We start from the raw sequence: 22,954 nt of genomic DNA on the forward strand, positions 1-22,954 counted from the left end.
GGCATTCATTAAGTTATTTATACAAGCTGAGAAGAACCCTACAGAAAATCATAGTCCTGGATGGAAAAGGTTTCTTTAGAAATGTTCCTTGCCATTTCTGTAGAGTGGTATTTACTGTAGAATTAAAACCTACATGCATCAATCCTTAACAATTCCAAAATAAAAAGTAAAATGTGTTTTTTCATGTAATGACTGAAAAGTCAGTGCCAGTAACAAACTCACAAGTGAAATTCTGGTATAGACGTGTTTTTACTTTGTCTTAGTTAGTGACCTCCTCTCTTGCACCCCTCCCCAAATAGTGCAAGCATAATTGAAATGAAGATCAGTGTGAAGGAGGGAGTGTGGGCTGGTGGTAAGAACAGTGGGCTGGGAGAGAGGGCTCCTGGATTCTCCCAGTGGGCTGGGAGATAGGACTCCTGGATTCTGTTCCTAGCACTTGCCAATGACTCAGTGTTTCTCCAAGATGGAAACCAAACCTGTGGGTTTCTCACAACTGTTGCTTGTTAAATGCCTGTGTTTGCATAATAGCTTTGGAACAACTCTTTCTCCATGTGATTTTTGTTTTGTGTAATTCAGTCTCTGTTCTATTTGGCTAATGGAAACAGAAAACAAGCACACTATAAAGGGTTAACAACATACACAAAGAACAAAGGGCTAGATGTCTTTGTGTTGAGGTCCCCTAACAACAGCAGATACACAGCTGGGGAGATGAGTCACCCAGGTGAATTTGTCACTGAAGATGTTTCCTGGCTTTCTAGCATGTTGATAAATGAAGTGTTTGACTCCTCTATTGCATGACGCATCATCAATTAATTTTTTTGTGTATCTGAAGGAAACAAAGGGTGAACAGGTTACATTTAAAAATGTACAGGGAAACAGGTTTATTCTGCGCTGCTGTCCATTGCTTTTGGTGCTGACATGAACAAAGAAAAAAATGCAGAACTGACCAACATTATTTAACCTGGCTTACTTTAAAAATAGGTGCAAAGTACATCTAGATAACTTTAATTGTATCTCTTTAGAGAGTGAGGATTGCTGTAAAATGGGGTATGATTTATTGTCCTGAGTTGGATGCACCAGAAGGTCATTCATATCAATATGGTATAAATCCAGAAGGAAAATCATTTCATACCAAACCTTTGCAAGTGCAAGTTAGTTCTTAAATGGAATGCAATAGTGTTATTTTTATGGGAAAATTGTGTCTTAATCAAAGTGAAAACATTCTCCATCAAAGGAAGGAGTCTTTCTACTGGGATATGCATTCCAAACTGCTAGTGACATACACAGAAAAGGCCATATTGTTGACTGTTGTAAAGGGGTACAATTCCATTAACTTCAGTGGAGCTGTGTCGATTTTCACCAGGTGAGGATCTGGGCCAAAATTAGATTTTTGTTGTACATTTGAAAAGTGCAAAAGTGACTTGGAGTGACTTATTATTTTTTGCCTCCCTTTAAATCACAAAGTTTAGGAGTGACTGGTGTATCTTAAACTATTTATTTGTGTTTGATAAATTCCAACATCCCTGTCCTGATAAACAACTTTAAAGGCCTGATCCCACACCCACTGCCAGCATGCAGTGTCATTGGCTGCAGCATTGTGAGCATTAGGTATTCTTTATCAGGGAAGAATTCATTGATGTGGAAATACCTCTAAAATTAGATACAACAAAATTAATCTCTAGGTTACAGGTCATGTGCAACAGTTGGTCTGTCTCTTATGCTGCTAAAGTGGTGTAAAGGAGCTTTAAATGTGACAAAACCAGCCCCCCTAGAATAAGCCAGCTTCTCTGGTTAGCATGGGATGGCAATGGCTCTACACTAGCATCCTTCTTTGCCCTCACCATAGAGGACATGTCGAAGGCATGGCTGAAACACTGCACTCCAGCTATTTTTTGCCAGTGTTATGGTCCACTACAACGAGATGCAGTTTAGAGCAGTCCTTAGGTTGCTTTAAACTGTGCTGATGGCTGGCCCCAGAATTTGCAAGTTCCAAAGAGGCCTGAATTTTCCCACTTGACCCATCCTTTCCTGTGCTGGGCATAGGAAAAGAGCAACATGGAATCTGCCTTTTGTGTCTATATATGGTGATTGACATGTACCTTTTGATTGCTTTATAATAAAGCCTATTTAATTGTTGTTGTTTTTAATGACTATTTTGCATACCTACTCCTGCATCTCTTCTTTACCTATAGTCTACTTTGGTTCTTTCTGTTTTCCGTCTCCTTTTTATTCTATAGGAGGGGTCAGCAACCTTTCAGAAGTGGTGTGCCGAGTCTTCCATTTATTCACTGTAATTTAAGGTTTTGCGTGCCAGTCATACATTTTAACGTTTTTAGAAGGTCTCTTTCTATAAGTCTATAATATATAACTAAACTGTTGTTGTATGTGAAGTAAATAAGGTTTTTAAAATGTTTAAGAAGCTTCATTTAAAATTAAATTAAAATGCAGAGCCCCCCGGACCAGTGGCCAGGACCTGGGCAGTGTGAGTGCCACTGAAAATCAGCTCGTGTGCCGCCTTCGGCACACATGCCATAGGTTGCCTACGCCTGTTCTATAGTTTTTATTTCTGACTAAAATAAATCCACTCCAAAGCCACTGACTTGATCTCCTTTTCTTCCTGTCTTTTTGTGGGTCTGCTATTGGTTTTGTCTGTGCTTCACTTATTGTGGAGAGAATGATTATTGCTTAGGGGACTCTTACATAACAGTGCAGAAGGGCTGATTTATTGGGTATTATGTATAGTTTAACTTCAGCATTCCTCTTGAGGGATAAAAATAATTTAAAATGCCATTTGTCCAGTATTGACGATATAGTTAAAAATAAATGCCTTACCATTTCCCCTTCTCCCCTACCTCCGATTTTGGATTGGTTTGATGATTTTAGTGATAAACCATAGTTTTGGTCTGGTCTCTTCTCCCACGCCCAATCCTTCCTCTCTCTCTGTCCCTCCTTCCCCCTGTGATTTACTCTATTGTTCTTTCCTTATCATGGTGGGACAGATGCAGCCCTCAGGGTTCAGAGCAAGGTAACCAGTAGAAACCAGAAACCTCTCAAGGGAGACTCAAGAAAACCCCAGAGGATCATCCTATACAGACCATTTAATAAGTGCAGAACAATTAATGAATATGATTAGTGATTCTTCCCAATTTTAAATACAGACACTATTAACAAAATACAACTATCTGCCTTTTGAGAAAGCAAAACATCTGCGTTTATTCAAGTGGAACACACAAGTGCTTTAGTGATAGCAACATTAAATGCATTTTTATACTTTAAATGAAAGGTTGGATTCTGGATTCAGTTAAAGATTGATCAGTGGTCTGATATGTTCAGTGTGTTAGGAATTACCTTCCCCACCCAGAAGTGGCATAAACATGGATGAAATAGATCAGTGTTGCAGAGGAAAGTCCTTACTTGATCTATCTTTCTAATGTTTCTCCATTTCACTGTTTTTCTTTGTAATGGCTGAATGCCTGTCCTGTGGGATTAAATTAAATGGGTGTGCTGCTGCTGACTTCAATGAGAGTGGATTTGGCTTTATGGAATGATTGATTATTTGTATTGTAGTAGTGCCCAATTATAGATGAGTAACCCACCATGCTTATGTATAGTATAAACACATAACAGGTAGAGAAAGAGAGCCCTGCCTTTCTTAGGGGTCAGGAAAGGCTAGATGAAAAAGCTGTCGGTGTTGTAGTTTAAGCAATAAAACCAATAATATGGATGCAAATAAATCTCTTTAATCTAATTTGCTTTGGAAAAGGGGAGCATCAATTAGTTGATTAATCCTTTGTCTGAATAACTTAGCTAATGAAAGCTCAGCAAATTATTGCGGGTCTTTATCAAAAATACAAAACCCACTTCTTTTTCACATCCTCTGCATCAATGATTTTCATTGTAAAGGAAATCAACGTTTATTTGATATTGAAAGGTGGAGTGGAAAGATTAAAAGCCAAATGTGAAATGTCAGATAACTAAATCGTTTGATCTTTCTTAACCTCATACACATGGGGCCCATCCTGTTGTTCTTGCTCATGTAAAACTTGATGTCACTTCCTATGTTTTCCCATGGTCAGAGTAAGTGTGGGGAAGGCAGATTGATCCATTAAAGAAAACAAAAGTACCATTGTTACCAGTTTGCCAATACTTGACTAAAATGTTTATTCTTTGAAGTTTTTCTAGTTTGGAGATATATGTAGCAGGTTCGTTATTCTTTTCTTTATTGCAAAAGAAAAGTGTAGTTGGGGGATGGGGAGGGGGGAAGTGGAAAAAGCTTGAGGAAAACCAGAGGAATTAGTTTGGGATTGTTTCTACCTTGATTGCACTATGATCTCTGCTACTTGTTGTAGAATCTGATTTTTACCTAAATTCTATAGTAACTAACACTTGAGATATTATTTATCTTATCTATTCTGATCCCCAAAGAAGTTCTTGATGTTTGCCCATGATGTCCAGGGCTGTGAGAGCTATTGTTTAGTGCATTAATGATTATCCTGTTTGCCTACGCAGTCTCATTATAATATCGGTTCCTAAATTATATTATACTTTAAAACACATTGAGGTACACTCTGAAGCAATTGCTGTTTTCAGTGTACTTTGAGAGCAGCCTCTTATCCAAATTGAAAGGAGAAGCTGGTATGAAGCACATTCAGGAATCAGAAGAGTACAGTGGTGGCTCCCTTCTTAGATCCCTGATTCAAAGCCAACATGCCAACTTTCTCCGTGTGTGTGGCTGACCTAGTACTCTACTTAGCAGACTGTCATGGATAAGGTTGTCAGCTGCATGTTAAAGATTATTAGTGTAAAAGAAAAGATTCTTTAGCAGGTGAGTAGAACAACATGTGAAAAGAACTTCCTGACAAGTACTGACTCTCTCACCTTCAAGAACTATCAAAATGCTTTTCAACCATTATTATTATTTTCATAAATTCTTCTTATGCATCACATTTGTCTATAATCTTAGGCAAGTCATCAGATGACTGGTTCCCAAATTTGGTTGGATTAAAATGGAAAAACAAGATATATCTGAGAAACCTGCTTTCACAGTAAACAAGGGGGATGCACCGTTGGCTAATGGAAAGCATCCCATTTGCTGGTAGATCCAGAAGAGGCTAAAGTCATGCCAAGCAGTAGCCTTCCCTTTATATCTTGGGCCAAATCCTCTGCTGGTGTAAATCACTGCAGCTTCCTTGATATCAATTGGACCCCTTGTCTACTTATTCTTAACTACTTATTTTAAGTGCCTCTGGAAACTGGTCACTGGCTGAATGATTTATCATTCCGCCACTGACGTGTTTCAGATGGGGCCCAGTAGCTGGTTCTCAGTGGCCTTCTGTTCACTAAACACCTGACTGAGACCACTCATTTAAAAAGGTTACCGAACACTGATCAGATGTCAGTGATTTGATCCAGAGGTGAAAGTTTACATATTCTTGTGCCAATCCTCTGAGTCATCCAGTCCCTTTTTTCACCTTCTATGATTCCAACAATGGTGAATCTCATCTGTTGATAGGAAGTCTTTTGTTTAGTCCAGTTTGATAACAGAAGCTTGAGAGGGTAGACTTTTTTTTGTCTTGCCCTGTTTAATGGTAATGGGTTTTTTCCTTTGGGTGCTACTGTTGTCATCCATGCCTCATCTGAATTAAGTTCCCTTCCTTACTGCTTAGAAAGTAAAGTATACTTTAAGCTTTTACTCTCCTTGACCTTATTTTCCCAAACTAAGCATTTTTGCCTTCAACTCCCATGATAGAAAGGACTTCTACATCAAAACGTCATAACTCCTTTTGTAGCAATAGGGTTTCCTTGGGCATACAGTTGGGTTAGTAAATTGCTTCTAATAGTGTGGCTAATATTTTCAAACCTGGTTGCCTGAAGTTAGGTTCCTAAAATCATACATAGACAACTAAATAGCAGTGGCCTGATTTTCAAAGGTGCTGAACCATCTGCAGCTCATGTTGACGTCATTGGGAGGTGGGGTTGCTTGGTGCCTCTGAAAATTAGGCCACTTCATATTTAGGTACCTCATGTTAGGCACCTAGCTATGAAAATTTGCCCACAATCACAGTTCTGAGAGTTTTGGTGAAGTGTATTATGCCTCTTAAAAGTAGAGATGAAATGGGACTTGCCATATATGGATGGGTTGATATGTTGGACACTGTAATATTTAGCAACAGCCATTTGCGCTGTATCAGGTCAACCATTCCTGGCAGCTGTTGGAAATTCTCCCTCAGCTCAGGTGGCAAAGCAAATGTTTTGGGGCATTAAGTTCCTAGGATTATAACCAAAACAAGCAATTCAGTAAGGAAGCATTTCTCACAAACTAAGAGAGCACTTATCAGATTCAAGAGATTGATTTAAACACTTTCATGGGGACTAGCTGGCATGTTGTTAAGGAACTTTCAAAGAACTGTTCCATAATTTGCTTGACGTTGTGATTCTGAATGTGTAATCCGTTGGCAGCTTTACGAACAAAATTGAAACCAGGATTTATTCAGCTCCATTAAAGTCGTTTGAAGGAGGATGATTTTATACTGCTTCCTCTCCATGGAGTACTATTTCCTTTAGTTTTTCATAGATAATTCTAGACTGCATAGGGACTACAGTTAGCTATAAGAAGCCAACTAGCTAAATTCTCCATTGTCATAATTACTGGTTTGGGTCCATCTCAAATTAAATATATTTAAAGACTAGCTACAAGGGGATACGCCTGGGAGAGTTTCCTTTCACTGTTCCATCTGAACACCTAAACTCTCATTCATGGGATCCTGGTGATCATGTGTTACCAACCACTGATCTCATAATTGCTTTGTGGTCAGACTTCCTGTTGGAAACTGATGGGTGTTTATCATGTATGTGATTGAAGCATTCCACTGTTAGTGAGTTAACTACTCAATCCCTGTACCATATAATTTCAAGTGCCTCCTATATTAAAAGACTGACAGCCTGTATAGCATTTTGCCAGCTAATGCATTGTGCTCTGGGAAGTGGACCCCATAAGATATAAACATAGGACCAGCCAATCTCTTCCACCTGGGGCTTCTTCCAGCCATCTGTTATCTAGGAGTATATTAGACAGGCTTGAAGAATACTGAGGAATAAGTGGGACATCCAACATCCTTTCTCTTTGACTTTAAGTTATCTGAGCCAAGTGAGGCAGTATTAATTCACATAAAATACATTCAATGATAAACAGTAAGATGTTTGACTCCCTATTTACTAAGTTTCATATTGTATTTCTGTGGTAACAGGATATAAGAAATTGTAACATGTCACAGAGTGTGAACATTATTTCCATGACTGCATGTAAGATCCTGTTGCCAAAAATGAATTCCCAGACTTAGAGAAAACAGGCAAACAGCAGTTAAGGTTAATGAGGATGTCATCCTTCAGTGAGTTTGTACCCTTCTAGCATTGTATGTCCCATTAATAGGTATTTGATATGCTTGTCAAAACAAGCTTTTTCAATTTATTCCTTTTAGAATATTGTCACAGTATACCCGTGATTTCCCATAAGGGAGATGCTGCACTGCTGCCATTATAAACTAACAGAACATGGAAAACATCTGAGAAGAAATGCACACTGTCACTAGCAAAACACCTATGCTTAATATCTAATAATCCTACTTTGTTTGCAGTCTGGTCTTCAGGGCCGGCTCCAGGCACCAGCCGAGCAAGGTCGTGCTTGGGGTGGCAGATTCTAAGGGGCAGCATCTGTCCAATCCTAGGGTGGCATGGCCGCCTTTTCTCTTTTTTCGCTCCGGCCACCCTGTAAGGGGCGGTGGGGCAGAGGAGGGGAGCACCCTGCCTGGAGCGGGCTGTGCGCTCCCTCTGCCCCAGCCAGTGTCAGGTCTGCAGCAAGCCCAGCAGCCCACGTCCTTCCTCCTCACTGACTTTCAATTCACCTGCAGGCGGGAACGGCGTGGAGCCCTCCTGGCAAGCGGCACGGCGGGAGGGGCTGAATGGCGAGCACCCCAGCTGAAGGAAGCCCTGGCCACCCCCTTCTCTCTCTCTTTCTGGCCCCCACTCCTTTCCCCTCCCCCCACCGCTAGCCGAAGCACGCACTCTGCTGCCTGGGACACATCTGCAGCACAGGGAGACCTGCTAGCCAGCGTGGCCGGGGGAGGCAGCCACGAGCTGCCAAGTAAGTGGCACCAAAAGTTTGCACCCTGGCTCCGGCCGCCCTCCACTTTTTTTTTTTTTTTGTGTATGTGTGTGCTTGGGGCGGCAAAAAAGCCAGAGCCGGCCCTGCTGGTCTTCTAGCCAGAAGTGTCTGTTTCCCCATGTATTTTTATGTTCTCAAAAGCTTATGTGAGGGTGGAACTGTGAGAACTTTTGAAAGCCTACCTAATCAAAGTGAAAATCTCAGAAACCTGCTTCACACATCCCCGATCTCAAAAGCTCTCACTGATGCCTGGCCACCATGCAGTGGCACTAGCCTTGTTTTTTCACTAGTCTTTCTCTTTTATCAGGCTTTAGCCTTCCACCATGAAGAACTCTTGGGACTTCCTGCCTGTTACCCTGGCTGTCACAGAGCTCTCTTGCAGCCATGTTCTCCTCTTCATTTTCCAGCTGGAAGATCACAGTAGATGTAGAATGTAGAGTGAAATTTGGGATAGCAGCTTCCATATTCTCAGGGGCCTGAGGCAAGCCTCAGAGTTGGAGAGAGAGGTCTTTCTAAGTCAAGCTGCATCACTGCAATACAATATAGTCAATGTTTTTTCAGTGATGCAGCGTGTGTTTTTTTCCAATGTCAATATTTTTCTCTGTCTGGGATTTTCATAGGTTAAAAATCCATGTTTTTAAATTTATCCAGTTTTTGTGAGGTTTGCAAGAGAAATTCATAGAGTAACAAAACAAACACTAAGTACCTCATCCCGAGGCACATCAAGGGCACATCTTGCCGTAAGGAGCAGTTTAGTAGTTGGGATATAGATGTAAACAGAAAGTTTTAAAAGTTTAGGCCTATAGGGGAAAAGGCAAACAGCTGAGCATTTAACCTGTCTGTACTGGGCTAGCTTGATTATCACTTCAAAAGTTTTTTTTTTTTTCTCTTATTTAATTGGCCTCTCAGAGTTGGTAAGACAACTCCCACCTGTTCATGCTCTCTGTATGTGTGTATATATATCTCCTCAATATATGTTCCACTCTATATGCATCCAAAGAAGTGGGCTGTAGTCCACGAAAGCTTATGCTCTAATAAATTTGTTAGTCTCCAAGGTGCCACAAGTACTCCTGTTCTTTTTGCGGATACAGACTAACACGGCTGCTACTCTGAAACCTGTCATTTAAGATAGAGCATTTAAAAATAACTCTAGCACACAAGGGTATTTTGCTTATGAGTTAAAAGTATGTCCATGTCTTTCTAGGTTTCACAAATGATTCCCATGAATGTCTGACACTAATAACAAATGTCTACTCCATGTTTTTCCCCAACATTTACCATGACAAATTACAGCTCTAATTATGGCATAACAGATGCTAAGTAATATCATGTCTACCTCATTCGAGTTATCCCTCTCCTTACTTCAACATGAAGATTCCTTCTTCTACTAAGAAAAAAGTCAGCTATAAGTAGCTCTAAATAAAGAGTTGCAGACTGCTGGTGCATATTGAACATATTGTTGTTATGATGCAGATGTTCATTGTATTAGCAGCTGATTTAATTGTGTGAAACTGCACATTCATGCCTCATTGGTTCTTTTCCCCTTTCTCACCCCTCCTCCTCCTCCACTGAGTAAGCAGTTAGTGACTTCTTCCTTTTGTTTCCTTCACCCTAGCTACTGTTAAGGAAGGAGGGCAAATTTCTCTGTTTCTTTGTTCAGTAGCAAGTGGAACAGTATTTTTGTTAGCATATTCACTGGAAGAAATAAAGAACTTTCTTTGCTATTCCTGCATGCATTTACATCTGAATGTTTCTATCTAGTCCTTTCAAAACAAGGTGGGGGTGATTTAGTTTAGAATATGAACTATTTGCTCACACTGTGGAAACCATTTTAGTATTATTTGGACTTAATCTCAACAATTCCACATGTAGTTTTCTTAGTCTATTGATATTACTGCAGTGACTTCACTAATGTGCATGGGATTCAGGACAAGGGTATGTGTGTTTCCTATTGCGCCTAGTACAACATGGAACCTATCTTGACTGGGGCCTCTGTCTGCTACTGTAATTGAAATAATAAATAAATCTTAATCCATGAATTAGAGAGGTGGGATAGAATACTGGTGTCTACGCAGGGCTCCAGTCCTAACACAGGGAGAAAACTGTTATTGAAGTATTATGGCACCTGGGAATGGGGAATTTTGCCCACTTAAGAACTGGATCCAACAAAATGTATTCATAAATTTGATTTAGATTCTTTGATTAGAATATAACAAATCAGGAGTCTGTGCCAGCAGGCATACGGGGTAAGAGAAGGTCTAGCTTCTAACATTCATTTCTTCCTTCATTGGAAAGAAAAGTTGATAGAGTGAAAGTAGTAGTTAAATATGACTTTCATCTTTGCGGGTTTCTTTTCAGGTGGAACAGAATAACTGTAATCGGAATTTAATGTTGGAATTCTCTCAGTAACCATGCTGCAAATCTGGAGTAACTCCACGGAGAATTAGATTTGGGTTTACACCAGTGTGTAACTGAAAGCAGAATGTTGCCAAATGCATCCTTCCTTTGCATAAAATGTAATGTACCCCCTTGGGTTTAGGAAGCACTGCAAAGTTGCTACAGTGATCTTATATGCCTTGTGTCAGCTCTGCGTTGAAGTGTAATCACATACAGGGATTGTTGTGCAGTCTTTTCCCCACATCTCATCAAAAAGGAAATTGTATCAAGCACCAACTAGTCACCATGCTGATCCCCGCACCCTGTGCTAGACCCTGGCATTCTCAGTTCAAGGCTTTCTTCGTTGTAAAGCATCCAGACTTTGTTGGTAATTGGTTGAATCAGATTTAACAATGCAGTCAGATAAACAATTGTGGCAGCTGCTGCCATGGCAACACCATCATGCTCACCCTCCCAGTGCGCCCTCTTCCCTCCCCCACCAACACACACACACACAGACGCACACATATACACCCCTCCTCCTCTCCAGCAAGTGACACACTCACTAATGGTCTGTACAGTCGGGAGGGTTTAATGGCAGAGATCTTTGCTTTCAAAACTGTTCAAAATGATGAACGGAGAAGCAGCCCAAAAACACGATGGTGGGGAGAAGTACAACGGCAGTAATCAGAGGAGGAAAAGACCCAAGAAGGTAATGTGAACGGAGACTGCAAAAATTTTGTGTGAGGAAACAGAGCGAGACTATAGGAGTGGTTTGGAGACTAGGGATGCTGGAGCATCGAGCTTCTTTAGTTCAAGTGTAGAGATATGTCTATAGCTTTCCACTTTCTCTTATTCTGTAGATGAGGGAAAGGCAAGCAGCATTGACTTGTTTGTTTGTTGATAACATTGTAGTTTAATGTAGAGCTCATAATGGTTGAGCTAGCTGCGATACTGTGATGTGTACACAGCGAAGGTGTGTGGTGTATGTGAAGCTTAGAGAGGGATTTTGTTGCTGCCACTGATGGATGGTTCCATAGCTAACCTGGTGAGAGAGAAAATCCTAGGGTTTTTGGTGTGTCTTGAAAGATGAACTAATAATGTTGTGTTAACCAATCTGGGCAGTGAAGTGAAAGGTTTTTTTGACAAGCAGCTGCCTGTTTTGTTGCATTAGTCTTGACTTTATTAGACAGCAAATGCCTTTCAGCACTGGATTCAGTATGTCCCTTTTCGGATAGAGGCAATTAGTTGTGACAGAAGAAATTTTACACCTGGGCACGATGTCTCTGACTTAACTTTTATGTTTTTTATTTATTTTTTGAATGACTGCAAATGGATTTACCTACCTTTCATTTAATTTGCCAAGAAAGTTCTGTACCTCTTATGTTGGTTTAAGAAAATGGCTAAACAGACGGTATAAAATAAATTTAAAAAATACAGTTCAGCATTTTGCATAGATCCCTGTAGCACTTCAGTGGTGAAAACCAATAAGGTAAAACTCTACAGCCACACCCAGTTTCCAAGACACTCTTTTTCTACACTCTGTCTCTAGTGAGTGACTGATTTATTTTTTTACAGCTTCCAGTACCCAACCGTTGATCCCCCGACTTGTAGTAGTGTCCTCTTACAATTAAGACCATTGATTAAATAAACTAATTGCTCTTGACTATTTTTCTTTCCCATTTCTTTTAATGGGAAAGAGTGTAAATGATCCTGCAAAACGGTAAAATGGCAGGTAAAGCAAAGACTTATCTCAGCCACCCATCCATGTTTTATTTATTAAGGGCTAGACTCTGCCTCTCATTGAGTAACATCTTATCCTCCAAGTAGTCTGATTTAAATTGGACAACCCATCTAGTAAGGTATTGCTCAAAGTGAAGCAGAATCTAGCCCTTAAAGACAGCTTGCAGTGAATATTCACGAATATATTTTGCAGTTGCCTTTTAAAAACTTGTATAGGCTTTATACTGTTATAACGTGTTCTGGGAAAATAAACCCCTGTATTTTTAGAAATCTGATCATATTTGATGGGTATAACGGAGACTAATTAACACAGGCCTTTAGAAGAAGTTTGAACCGGTAAAGGAAGTGTCCCTATAGATGATAAATATGATATGTACCTTTATATCTCACAACGAAGCCTGTGTTTGAATAACTACAAGGATGTGACATAATCCAGCCAAAGCAAGAAAATGGAGAGAAGGCTGAAACATCCCCGCCCCATTCCACTGTGCCTGGAATATTGCCTGAGTCTCCACACAGTGGGGAATTTTATATAGCATGTTGGGTTTTAGTGTTTTTGCCTCCTCTGAACTCTAAATTTTTTGGCCAAATTTTCAAAAGGCCTTTATCTGTGTGTATGTGTGTAAAACTCCTATGGGTATGTACATGCAGAAACCAGTGCAATTATCAAGTGCAATTATATTAGACATTATTATTAGAGGAACTGGGAGCAGTCCTGCATTGGTAGAGAGATGGGCTAGAAGATCTAATAATATAGTTAGGTCTTTTCCATCTCTAATTTTTATGAGTTACGCATCTGTTAGGTTGTTTTTAAATCTAAGTGTGTCAGACACTTCTTGTCCCTAAAATGCTAATATATTCCAGTCTGCTGCTAGCCAAATGAATGCATCAAAATGTGTGTGCATTTAAAAAAATAAAAATAAAAATCCAGAGTCTCCCAAGGGCTAATATATCTACATCTTTCAGAAATACTATGAGTGGTCACATAGCTCTTTAAAATAATCTTTTGATAATTTTAAAAGAATAATTTGAGCTATTTCAGTTCAAGTACAACAAAATAATCTTTAAACCTCATCTTCTTGGTAACTTTCCTTGCACATATCCTAACAATGACTTGCGTGCATTAGACATTGAGGCTTCGAGCCTGCAAAGGGGCCTGCCTGCTTTCTGGACCCTTTTCTGGACCCTTGCTTCCATGTGAAGTCTCCATGTGGCAGTGTGGCTCAGCACATGAAGATTCCTTTGTAGACTCTGGGGATACATTGCTAGGACTCTGATCCAGTCAGATCCATGCAGGTGGATCTTCATGGCTGCCTGGAGTCCTGCTGAAGTCCTTTGGCCCCCTCATAAGTTCAGGAATCCAACCGCATGGCTTAGTCTGCAGGATTAGGGCCTAAATTTCTAGGTGAATTGAAAAAAAAAATATTTTACACATTCAAGGTGACCAAATAGATGTTTGAATTTTTTTACTCTGCCTAGAAGAAAATATTAATGCTAAGAATTAGCTGAAGGCAAAAGCTTATATCCGAGAAAGATGGGATATATCAGAGTGGTGGTGTAGGGGCAGCACGAACAGTTTAGCTGCTGTATTCAGCACAGTGGGATGATTCTTAATGTAAAGCCAGCACTTGTGGAGCAACATACGTGGAGCAGCACCTGTTGTCATTGGGCCTGCACCCCCGGTGCCTGTTGCAACACCCAACCTGTACAGTGCCATAGTGCTGATTAATTCCTATAATTACCCTGGTAGCTCCTGGGGCATCATCTGTGGCATTGTGCGCACTTTCTGGAAGCTGCTAAGGGCCATGGTGAGCACGTTCCGGAGGTCTCAAACTCCCGCTGGATTCATTGGAGTATACTTGGGTTGGGCCATGAGTTGTAGGGTTCTGTGAAGTTAATTTCTTAATAGAATACATTATTGTCATGGGAAATGAGTGGTGTGTTTTTGTGTGTGTGTGTGTGTGTGTGTGTTTTTTTTAATTGTAGCACCTCTCTGTTGGGAAAAGCCTGTGGTCTTCTTTGTGGCAAGTTAACTTGTTTCTGTTTCCAGTAATACAATCACAGATGGCAAGAGGGTTTCTAAAACACACAGATTTTTATTAAACTGGTGATCATAAAACATATAAAATGTGTCATTGATGGATGCAGAAATGGTCTGTCTCACTTTAGTAATGACTCCCACTCTGAACAGTGGGATTACTTGTTCTTCAAGAGTGATTTAACTTTATGCCAAACTATATGCTTGTAGTTGTCAGGTACAATGAAGACCCAGTCTCAGCTGCAGCATCTGGACTCCACTATAGCATAAATAATAGGAAAACATGTAATTGTTGGTGTGTGTGGGGTTTTTTTTTTTAAACTAGGTGTAGTGTAGGATAGGGAATAATTACTTTGCAGATTGGCTTTAAATTACTTAAAAGGACAAATCAATAGCGACGACACAAAGTCTGGCGTTTGCATTGCAGACCTACATGCAAGGCCCTGGGAGTTCTGAGAGAATGGCTTTTGCAGTTTGCTACATCAAAAATTGGATATTTGTTTATTTAAAGCTAGCCTGGTGTGATTAGTGTGTTTATTTTTCTAAACCTGAATCTTTCACCTTATTTTAAGCTTAGCCAATAGTTTCACATTTGCCCTTTTTCATATTAAATATCTCCTGCAGGTCTGTGCTTGCAAACATTGTAGACTGGCTTGCAGAGGTTGACTTATACTTACAGGCTGTTCAGTTTTAATGACTATAAATGTGGCTATTTAACTGTATTAGTTTTGTAAATTACTTTATTTTTCCCTCCGCCAAATTCAGAGGAAAATTCTGTATAAATTGATCTTTATATTTGTAGAAAACAAGCTAGTGAGTTGTCATAAATATTTATTAATCAAAGCTGTTGAGTGCCATCAGAAGTAAATTTTTAACCAGTGGTCAGTCTTCTTGTAAAATCAATATGGAGATTTCTAAAATAATAGTTCCCATTTGCTGCCATTTGTTTTCTCTAAGTTTGTTATCTTTATTTTCCTTAGCTCTGCCCCATCCAGCCTTCATCAGTTGATTCTATCTCCCAATCTCTGCCATTGTTCCTGGAAATGGACAGGGTCAACGCTACTCTTTGCATCAACAGATAGGCTCTTGCCTGGGTAGTTTAACCCTACCCACATCCCACCATCCTAGGAGAGAGTAACCTCTGCTAATCTCAATGAAATGCAGGATTTTACTGCAAATTTAAAGGGCAGAAGGAGCTGGTGAAGAACAATTATGTTAAATAAATCATTTATTTTTCTCATCCACATTAGAGTGGCTAAAATCGCTTGTACTAAAACCAAACCAAATTTAGCAGCTCTAATTTTAAGACAACTCACCAGTCTAGTGTGTTGACGAACAATTCTGGTAATAAAAGTGCATCTTATACTCAGTGGGTCGAATTATTCATTCACACCAGTTTTTCAGACCTGTACTTCCATTGGCTTCAGTGGCTCCCATTTTTAATAGGTGTAAGCAAGAGGAGAATTGGGTTCCGTGTTTACAGTGCAGTTACTAAGATTGGAATCTGGCCCCCATCTCGTGTCCTCCCACAAGCTTTACAGTATATTAGATTCTTAGTATGAAATTAACTGCGTGGTCACAATTTCATTTCGGTCATATTTTTTCTTCAGGTTTAATTGCTGTTTGTAGCAGATAGAAACAAAAAATAAAGAGTGTGTTGTGTTTAGCTCAGTAGGCACTAAGGACATTCACCCATTACAACAATGAAATTGATGATCATAAAGACCCCTATTAATTACTACATACTGTGGGTAGTTTAATAATGGAAATCAACAAAAAGAGAAACTGTAGTCAAGTTTGGTACATCCCTGGGAAGTAGGTATGTACATGAGGGAGCTAAAAGAGAACTGTTTTAATTTTAATGTAGTATTTGAAAACTATTATTAGCTTTTGATTTTCTGTCTAGGGATGTTATGCCTAAGACAGAGTGAAATTCTCCTCTCTGTTCCAAAGAGCAGTTGAGCTGAACTGTGATATCCTATTCTCACTACTCGATCCAGTTGGAATTCTGTGCATGAAAGGAGGGCAGAATATTGGCTGGATCATCTGCCATGTGGACCTGAGAGGAGAAAATTGTTTAAGTAAAATCAAACAGTGACAGAGTTCAACGAATGTTTACTTACGCTTAAGTGGTGCCTTGCATTCAGTGATCTCCAAGTTCTTTACAGTCAATCCTCCAACACTCTGTTAACCCCGTTTTAAAGAAGGAGAAGCTGAGGCACATTTAGGTTAAATGATTTTTCCACAGGTCACGTGTGAGGCTCTAGCAGAGCTGGTAATAGAAGTGAGGAGTCCTGATCCCTAGTCTTTTAATTTCACTGCTAGATCACAAAGCTGATGAAGAGCGTATGGTAGGGAACACTTTCCCTTTTGTGACTTTATTAAGAACATCTTACGTTAATTACAAGCCCACTCCATATACAGTTATTGCTAGAGATGAACTGAAAACAAAACCACAATACTCCTGGACTGTTGAATAATCCTGGACTGTTTGATCAAGATTTGGACTTTGCACATCAGGCTCACCACTAGTTATAGTACACCTCATTTTAGGTTCCTATTGCAAATCTTTGTATAAAAATATAAATCCCTGTATACAGTGGGCTTGGTTCTCATTTATACCAAGGCCTATTAATACCACTGCAGCATTGTGAAGTGGCCTTAAAATAGATGTAAATGTGGCCTGACAGTAAATGCGTATCAGACCTGCGGTGAGTATTGAAGTTAAATTATGTGTACCTTAATACACATTAGAGAAATTGGCACTGGTGTAGATACATCAGTGGGCAAGCTTCATGGACATAAGCCCCACTTTGTCAGAGCCACCCATCTATATTAGGAATTGGTACTTTTGGCAGCATATTGATATAGTTACACCAGTGCACAGAGCCTCTGGCACCAATGACAGGAACACATGCAGAAGACAAACAATGAGGACATATGAAGAACAAGACCTTGTACAATGCAGTTCTGGGCACTGTTTAAATCATTGACAGCAATGAAAATGGTTACAGCAGAGTTGTACAAGATGCTTTTGCCACTGCAGTATATACTTGTAGTGTCAGGCACAATGAAGACCCAGTCTCAGTCTCTGGTCAAAAACGGAGCGCCTGGCCACCCTAGCTTCCCCTCTGGCTAAATCAACATTTACAGTGATATGGAGAGAACAGATACTGCATGTCCAGCTAGCATGGGTATAAAAAAATAGTGTAGCGACTGAGACATGGCTTTCCTTGCTGCCTCTCTATTGCTGGAATCTTTCACTACCATGTGTAGCTACACACCACAGTGACATGTGTGGATGCAGTGTGTCTTTCACTGCAGCATGTAGCAACGTGGCTAGTGCCTGTACTCTACATGCCACCATAAGTGTAGACTTAGCCTTAGACAATCCACCCACCTAGATAGCCCCAAATACTTGTACCCATTTTGCTCTCCAGACAGCCCCCACTCAGCATCCAGTTAGCCCTCCACACAGGCCCCAGTCTCACCCTACCAACCTCTATATACCCTTCACTACCCCCATCAAGCTGCCAAGTTTTTGCAGCTCTGTGACCTACCCCACCCCCCCCCAATCGCTACTTGGGAAGGGTGTGCTGACCATCAGGTGACGTTTGTGGCTATAGGCAAACTTGCCAGTGCATGAATTGACATATGACATGTATAGTTAGGGTAACCAGATAGCAACTGTAAAAAAACAGGACGGGGGTGAGGGATAATAGGTGCCTATATAAGAAAAAGTCCCCAAAACCGGGACTGTTCCTTTAAAAACAGGACATCTGGTCACTCTATGTATAGTAGACAAATGTTTAAGGTAAAAATAAGGAACCCCGGACCTTACAGGGTGAGAGGAGCAGAGGGAAGCTTGGGACAAGGAGTAGGTGACTGAGAGCTCTTACCTTCAGGTTAAACTGCTGTGATTAGATATTTTTCAGTCCTTGCAAACTAAACAAGTTTCTGGTCTTGGTGAACAGAGGTTGTTTAGATCTAAATTTGAAGTCATTGTGACTGCTTCTGAACTGGGTTGTGTTTGTTGTTTCAAGTGCAATTGAAATGTCCCACTATTTACTGCATGAATGCATGTCATAGACCATACGGCACTCAGTTACCATTCACAAACATCAGAATGCTGCCAGAAATGACCTCCGCACAATAGACCAATTTTTCAGGTGTATACCAGCTCCTGAACTGCATGGACAACACTTAAATTTATTGACATAGCCCACACTGTCACATACAAATCTTAGAGTTAGAAACACAAATACCCAGTTCGCATGTCCATTTTCCCCTTTGCACATTCAACTAGTGTGTGTGAAAATGTGGCTCTGTGTGTGTATTTATTTATTTAAGAATATGGCGTTGCTGACTTATATTTTAAGCCAGTTGCCTGAACATTGTCCAGAAAATAATAAATGCCTCCTCATAAACTTCTGGAAATACAAAAACAGTCCTTCAGAATAAAGATAAAGTAATTTGCGCAGGCTGATTTAAACCATAATGGATGCTTGCTTGAATTCTCTCACCTTTTGTATTGCTGCATCCAGCTGGCGAGCCACTATACTTACATACAGGTAAGTAATCTGTGTTTAAGTTACATTTGCTCTGCAATTTAGCTGATGTGCACATGTTAGCGTACACAAACATTTAAACATTCAGTCTCGGTGTGAAGTGCTCTCTAGAGAGAGGGGCTATGTTTGCAATTTAGGCTCCGGGGAAAACAGCTGAATAAATTGCCATAATTGTGGTTTGAAATGATTGTCTAGGTTAAACACCATACAGGTTTCTACCACATGGTAAGTTGCTCCAAAGTATAACTATAGCTTTTATTTACTCCTTTGAGCAATGAATAGCACAAATAGTCTTGCATGACATATTCTTATATACAGTGCTGTAATTGTTGGATCTGAATAAACCTCCTGTGTGAATTTATGTACTGTATTGCTCTGAATCTACAGAATCATGTAAAATTGTGTTTTTTGTGTTAAATACAGTCTGTTCACTCTGATAACCTGAAAGATGTGGCGGAACAATGTTCAAAATATAGTTAAACCATATCATCACTGCTCAAATAGTTCTAAAATACGTAAGTGTAAGAGAAAGCTAGAAAAATTTAATGAATTCATATTCTTTTCTACAGAAATGATTCTGGTCGTTTTGGTGGTTATATTTAAAAATTTGCTCTCATGTAGTTAACTTGTATTCAAAAGGGTCTGTTATTCCCTTCTTACAGTTACATGCTGCAAATACTACTGGCCTCTATCAAAGGAAGAACAGACCCCAGAATATGGATTAAAGTATCATGAGTTTATAGCAAGGCTGGCCAAACTTACTGACCCTCTGAGCCACATACGATAATCTTCAGAAGTTCGAGAGCCGCAAGACACAAACAACCTTTACATGTTCATTTTTTTTAAAATACCATTATCCTACTTACTGTATTACGGCTAATTACTGCTAGAGCTAGAGGCTTTGTGGGTTTCCATCCTGGTCGTAAGTCTTTGGAAATCTGGTTGATATGTTGTCAAGGCAGTACAGAGGAGCTTGGTCAGATGTTGATTTGTAAGGCCTGCATGATGTTTCGATTTTACAAACTTCATCGTGGAGTATGGCAATTCACAGCAGTATATTGGGCCAAAAATTGAAATGAGTCGAACACTAGTCTTTTTGAGTTCAGAATACGTCATTCCTGGCACTTGCTTCTAGAACTCGATTGAAGACTGTGATTTATGCAACATCTTTAAAGCCTGGACTTCATGGAGTTCCAGTAGTTCCATTTCTACAGTAGATATTTCTGTAATCCCGCTTTTGGGAATCGGACAACCGTCATTGATCACATCAACCATGAATGGGTTTACAAGAAAGGCGAAGCAGGATCTCAGCTTATGCAAGTCTTCAAACCTGGTCTGAAAGTCATCAAGCAGTCCTTGTAATTTACTTCTGTATTCCTTGAGTTTGTCTTCTATTTTGATGTCAGGGAATGTGTTTACCCTACTCTTGAGATAGGGAAAGTGGTTGAAGTCTCTTGACACTGTCTCTTTGCAGAAGATGCAACTCGTTCTGGAAGCTGAAGACTGTCTAAGGTCAGAAATAATCTTATCCTTCCCTTGGAGTGCCAATTTGAGAGTTTGCAGAAGCTGCATAATATCAATGAAAAACATCAGGTCCTGCATTCATTGCTAATCTTTCAGTTGTGGATCTTTCCTTTTCTTCAAGGAAAGCATTGATAGGCTCCAACGGTTCCACAAATGTATTTAAGACATCAGTGGCTAATAACCACCTCACAATACAGTAGAAAGCGACGTCATTAGGTTTGTCTTCAAGATTCAGCTCTTCAATGAAATTTTTGAACTATCAATGAGTCTTCCTATGAAATTGACAATTTCCAAGACAGTTTTCATAACATTTTCATACTTGAAGTATCTGCCTGTGAGATGTTCATGATGGATGATGCAATGAACAGGGAGAAACTCTGGAAATTTTGGATTGCTTTTCAAAAGACCGATAAAGCCTACTCCCCCCACCACCACCATTACAGGTGCTCCATTCATTGCAACACAGAACATTGGCATTTGCCAGTGCTCTGTCAAGTGTGTTCTTTATGTCAACACCATGGGTTGTTTCTTTTAGCGCCCCTAAATCCAACATTTCTTCTTTCCCAATGACATCCGCAGAAACATAGTGAACAAATGTCGCTAGTTGTGATTTATCTTGAATATATGTGGATTTGTCAGCAGAATGCTAGAGAATCCTTTAGATCGTTTTGCATATTGCTTGCAACATCAGCACTGATCTGGGAGATTTCCCTTTCTGTAGTGTGGTGCGAAATTGGAATTTGCTGTGTTAGTTGTTGGAATTTTGTGTTAGTTGGATCTAAAATTGTAACCACTTCTGAAATATTCTTCGTAACAAATTCTCCATCAGAATACTGACGTGTTGCATGAGCGATATTCCATGCCATAACAAAACTATCTTCAGTCGTTGTGTCAGGTTCCTTACTGAATGCCAAAAGTAGTGTCTGTTGACTGTTGAGGTGTAATTTTAATGTGGTTAGCTTGTTTTTCCTTAATTCTGATCCAGGAGAATATTTAGAGGAGAAGTTGTTGTTGTGATTCATTTCATAGTGACAATTCAAGTTGCTTTGTAGTGAGAGAGCAATGCATTGCAGATAAGGCACAGGGGTCTGCCATCTTTACTAGTGAATGCAAAATCTTCCTCCCATTCTGGCTGAAAACTTTGGTTTTCTTCTTCATACTTGCCCTTTTACAGTTTGAAGATGTCATTGTCCTCCACAAAATTAACATAGCGTTAACATTTCAATCTAAAACTATTCAGCTGCGACTTATGAACAGTAAACACAGCCTGGAGTGTGCCGCATGCAAGGACATCACAGCACATGAGGTCTGCACAGCACTACAGTGTCACAATTTCCTGTTATAATAGGCATGTGCTGCTGAAGCTGGAGCCTAGACACCACTTGCAGGGCTGAAGCCCCAGCACCAGCTTGCCGCCTCCTGGGGGCTGAAGCCCTGAGCACTGGGTTGCTGCCTCCTGCAGGGCTGAAGCACCAGCTCACACCTATGGGGCAGAAGCCCCGAGCTTCGACTTGCCCCCCCCAGCGGGGATGAAGCCCTGAGCCGTGGCCCCCCACCAGGGGTGAAGCCTCAAGTGCCGGCTCAACCTGCTGCGGGGAGAAGCCCCGAGCCTTGCTGCCCCACCATGGGGCTGGAGCCGCAATTGCTCGCTCTTCCCTCCGCTCCCCGCCCCCACCCTTCCAGCAGAGTGAAGTCTCAAGCTCTGTGAGCCGTGGTTTGGCCTCGCCTGGTTTATAGTCTAGTATTATAGTTATTTATCATGGAAACAACGATTAAGATTTGACTCATTGCCCTGTTCTTTGATTCATATCAGTATAAGTGAGTTACATTAATGTAACAATAATGTAAATGAGGAAAATCAAGCGCGCTGTCTCTGTGTAGGTATATGTGTAATTATAATATACTTCTGTCTGCATATCTGTCCATGTATTTTTTTTGTCTAGGCAACTGTCTAACTATGTAACTAACCAACCACAAAGGACTCAATCCTCAGCTGATGTAAATCATTGTAACTGCATCACAGTCAATGGGGACTCTGCCAATTTACACCAACAGAGGATCTGGTCCCATGTTGATACATATGTATATACTATAAAATATTAAAATTGAACATGTTAAAGATTGGGAATCAGAAATGCTGGACTGCATAGAACATCTCCAATCCAGATGTGATTCATACTCATTAGTTTTGAAACACTGATGAAAGAAGCTTTATGAGCTGGCTTTTCCATCAGAGCTTTAACTGTTTTACTCGAATTGATGACACTCCAATGACTACAGCCTTCTCAAAATAAGCAAGAGAGTAAGCAAAGATTGGAAATACATTCTGTTCCTACTCTAAAGGTCACTGCTTTATCAAAAGGCTTAATGCCCCAGTTACAGAACACAGGCCTCCCATTCAGTTGCTGGAAATATCAGCAACAGGTTACTGTATGGGAAATGTAACTTCCATTCATACCGTGTAGGGCTGAATGAGGCTTGGCCTTTGCTTGGGTACAGTACTTAGTGTGGGGAGGGCTGGCACAAGACTTCCCCCTCTGCCTT

General features: G+C 40.3%; 1 protein-coding gene across 14 annotated transcripts in view; it reads left to right on the top strand.

Annotated features, from left to right (window-relative positions):
* The window catches only part of ANK2 (ankyrin 2), a 583,802-nt gene that overhangs the window by 216,433 nt on the left and 344,415 nt on the right, over positions 1-22,954 (top strand). For 13 of the 14 annotated variants that reach the window (XM_054029226.1, XM_054029236.1, XM_054029252.1 and 10 more), the window contains exon 1: positions 11,130-11,249. The exons of the other annotated variant lie outside the window; for it this stretch is intronic. In XM_054029226.1, coding sequence (XP_053885201.1) covers positions 11,166-11,249 — 84 coding nt within the window. In that variant the 5' untranslated portion in view covers positions 11,130-11,165. Of the gene's footprint in view, positions 1-11,129; positions 11,250-22,954 lie in introns of those variants that run through there. 14 annotated transcript variants of the gene reach the window in all.

This window comes from Malaclemys terrapin, chromosome 5 (genome assembly GCF_027887155.1).
Source record: "Malaclemys terrapin pileata isolate rMalTer1 chromosome 5, rMalTer1.hap1, whole genome shotgun sequence".
Taxonomy (NCBI): domain Eukaryota; kingdom Metazoa; phylum Chordata; order Testudines; family Emydidae; genus Malaclemys; species Malaclemys terrapin.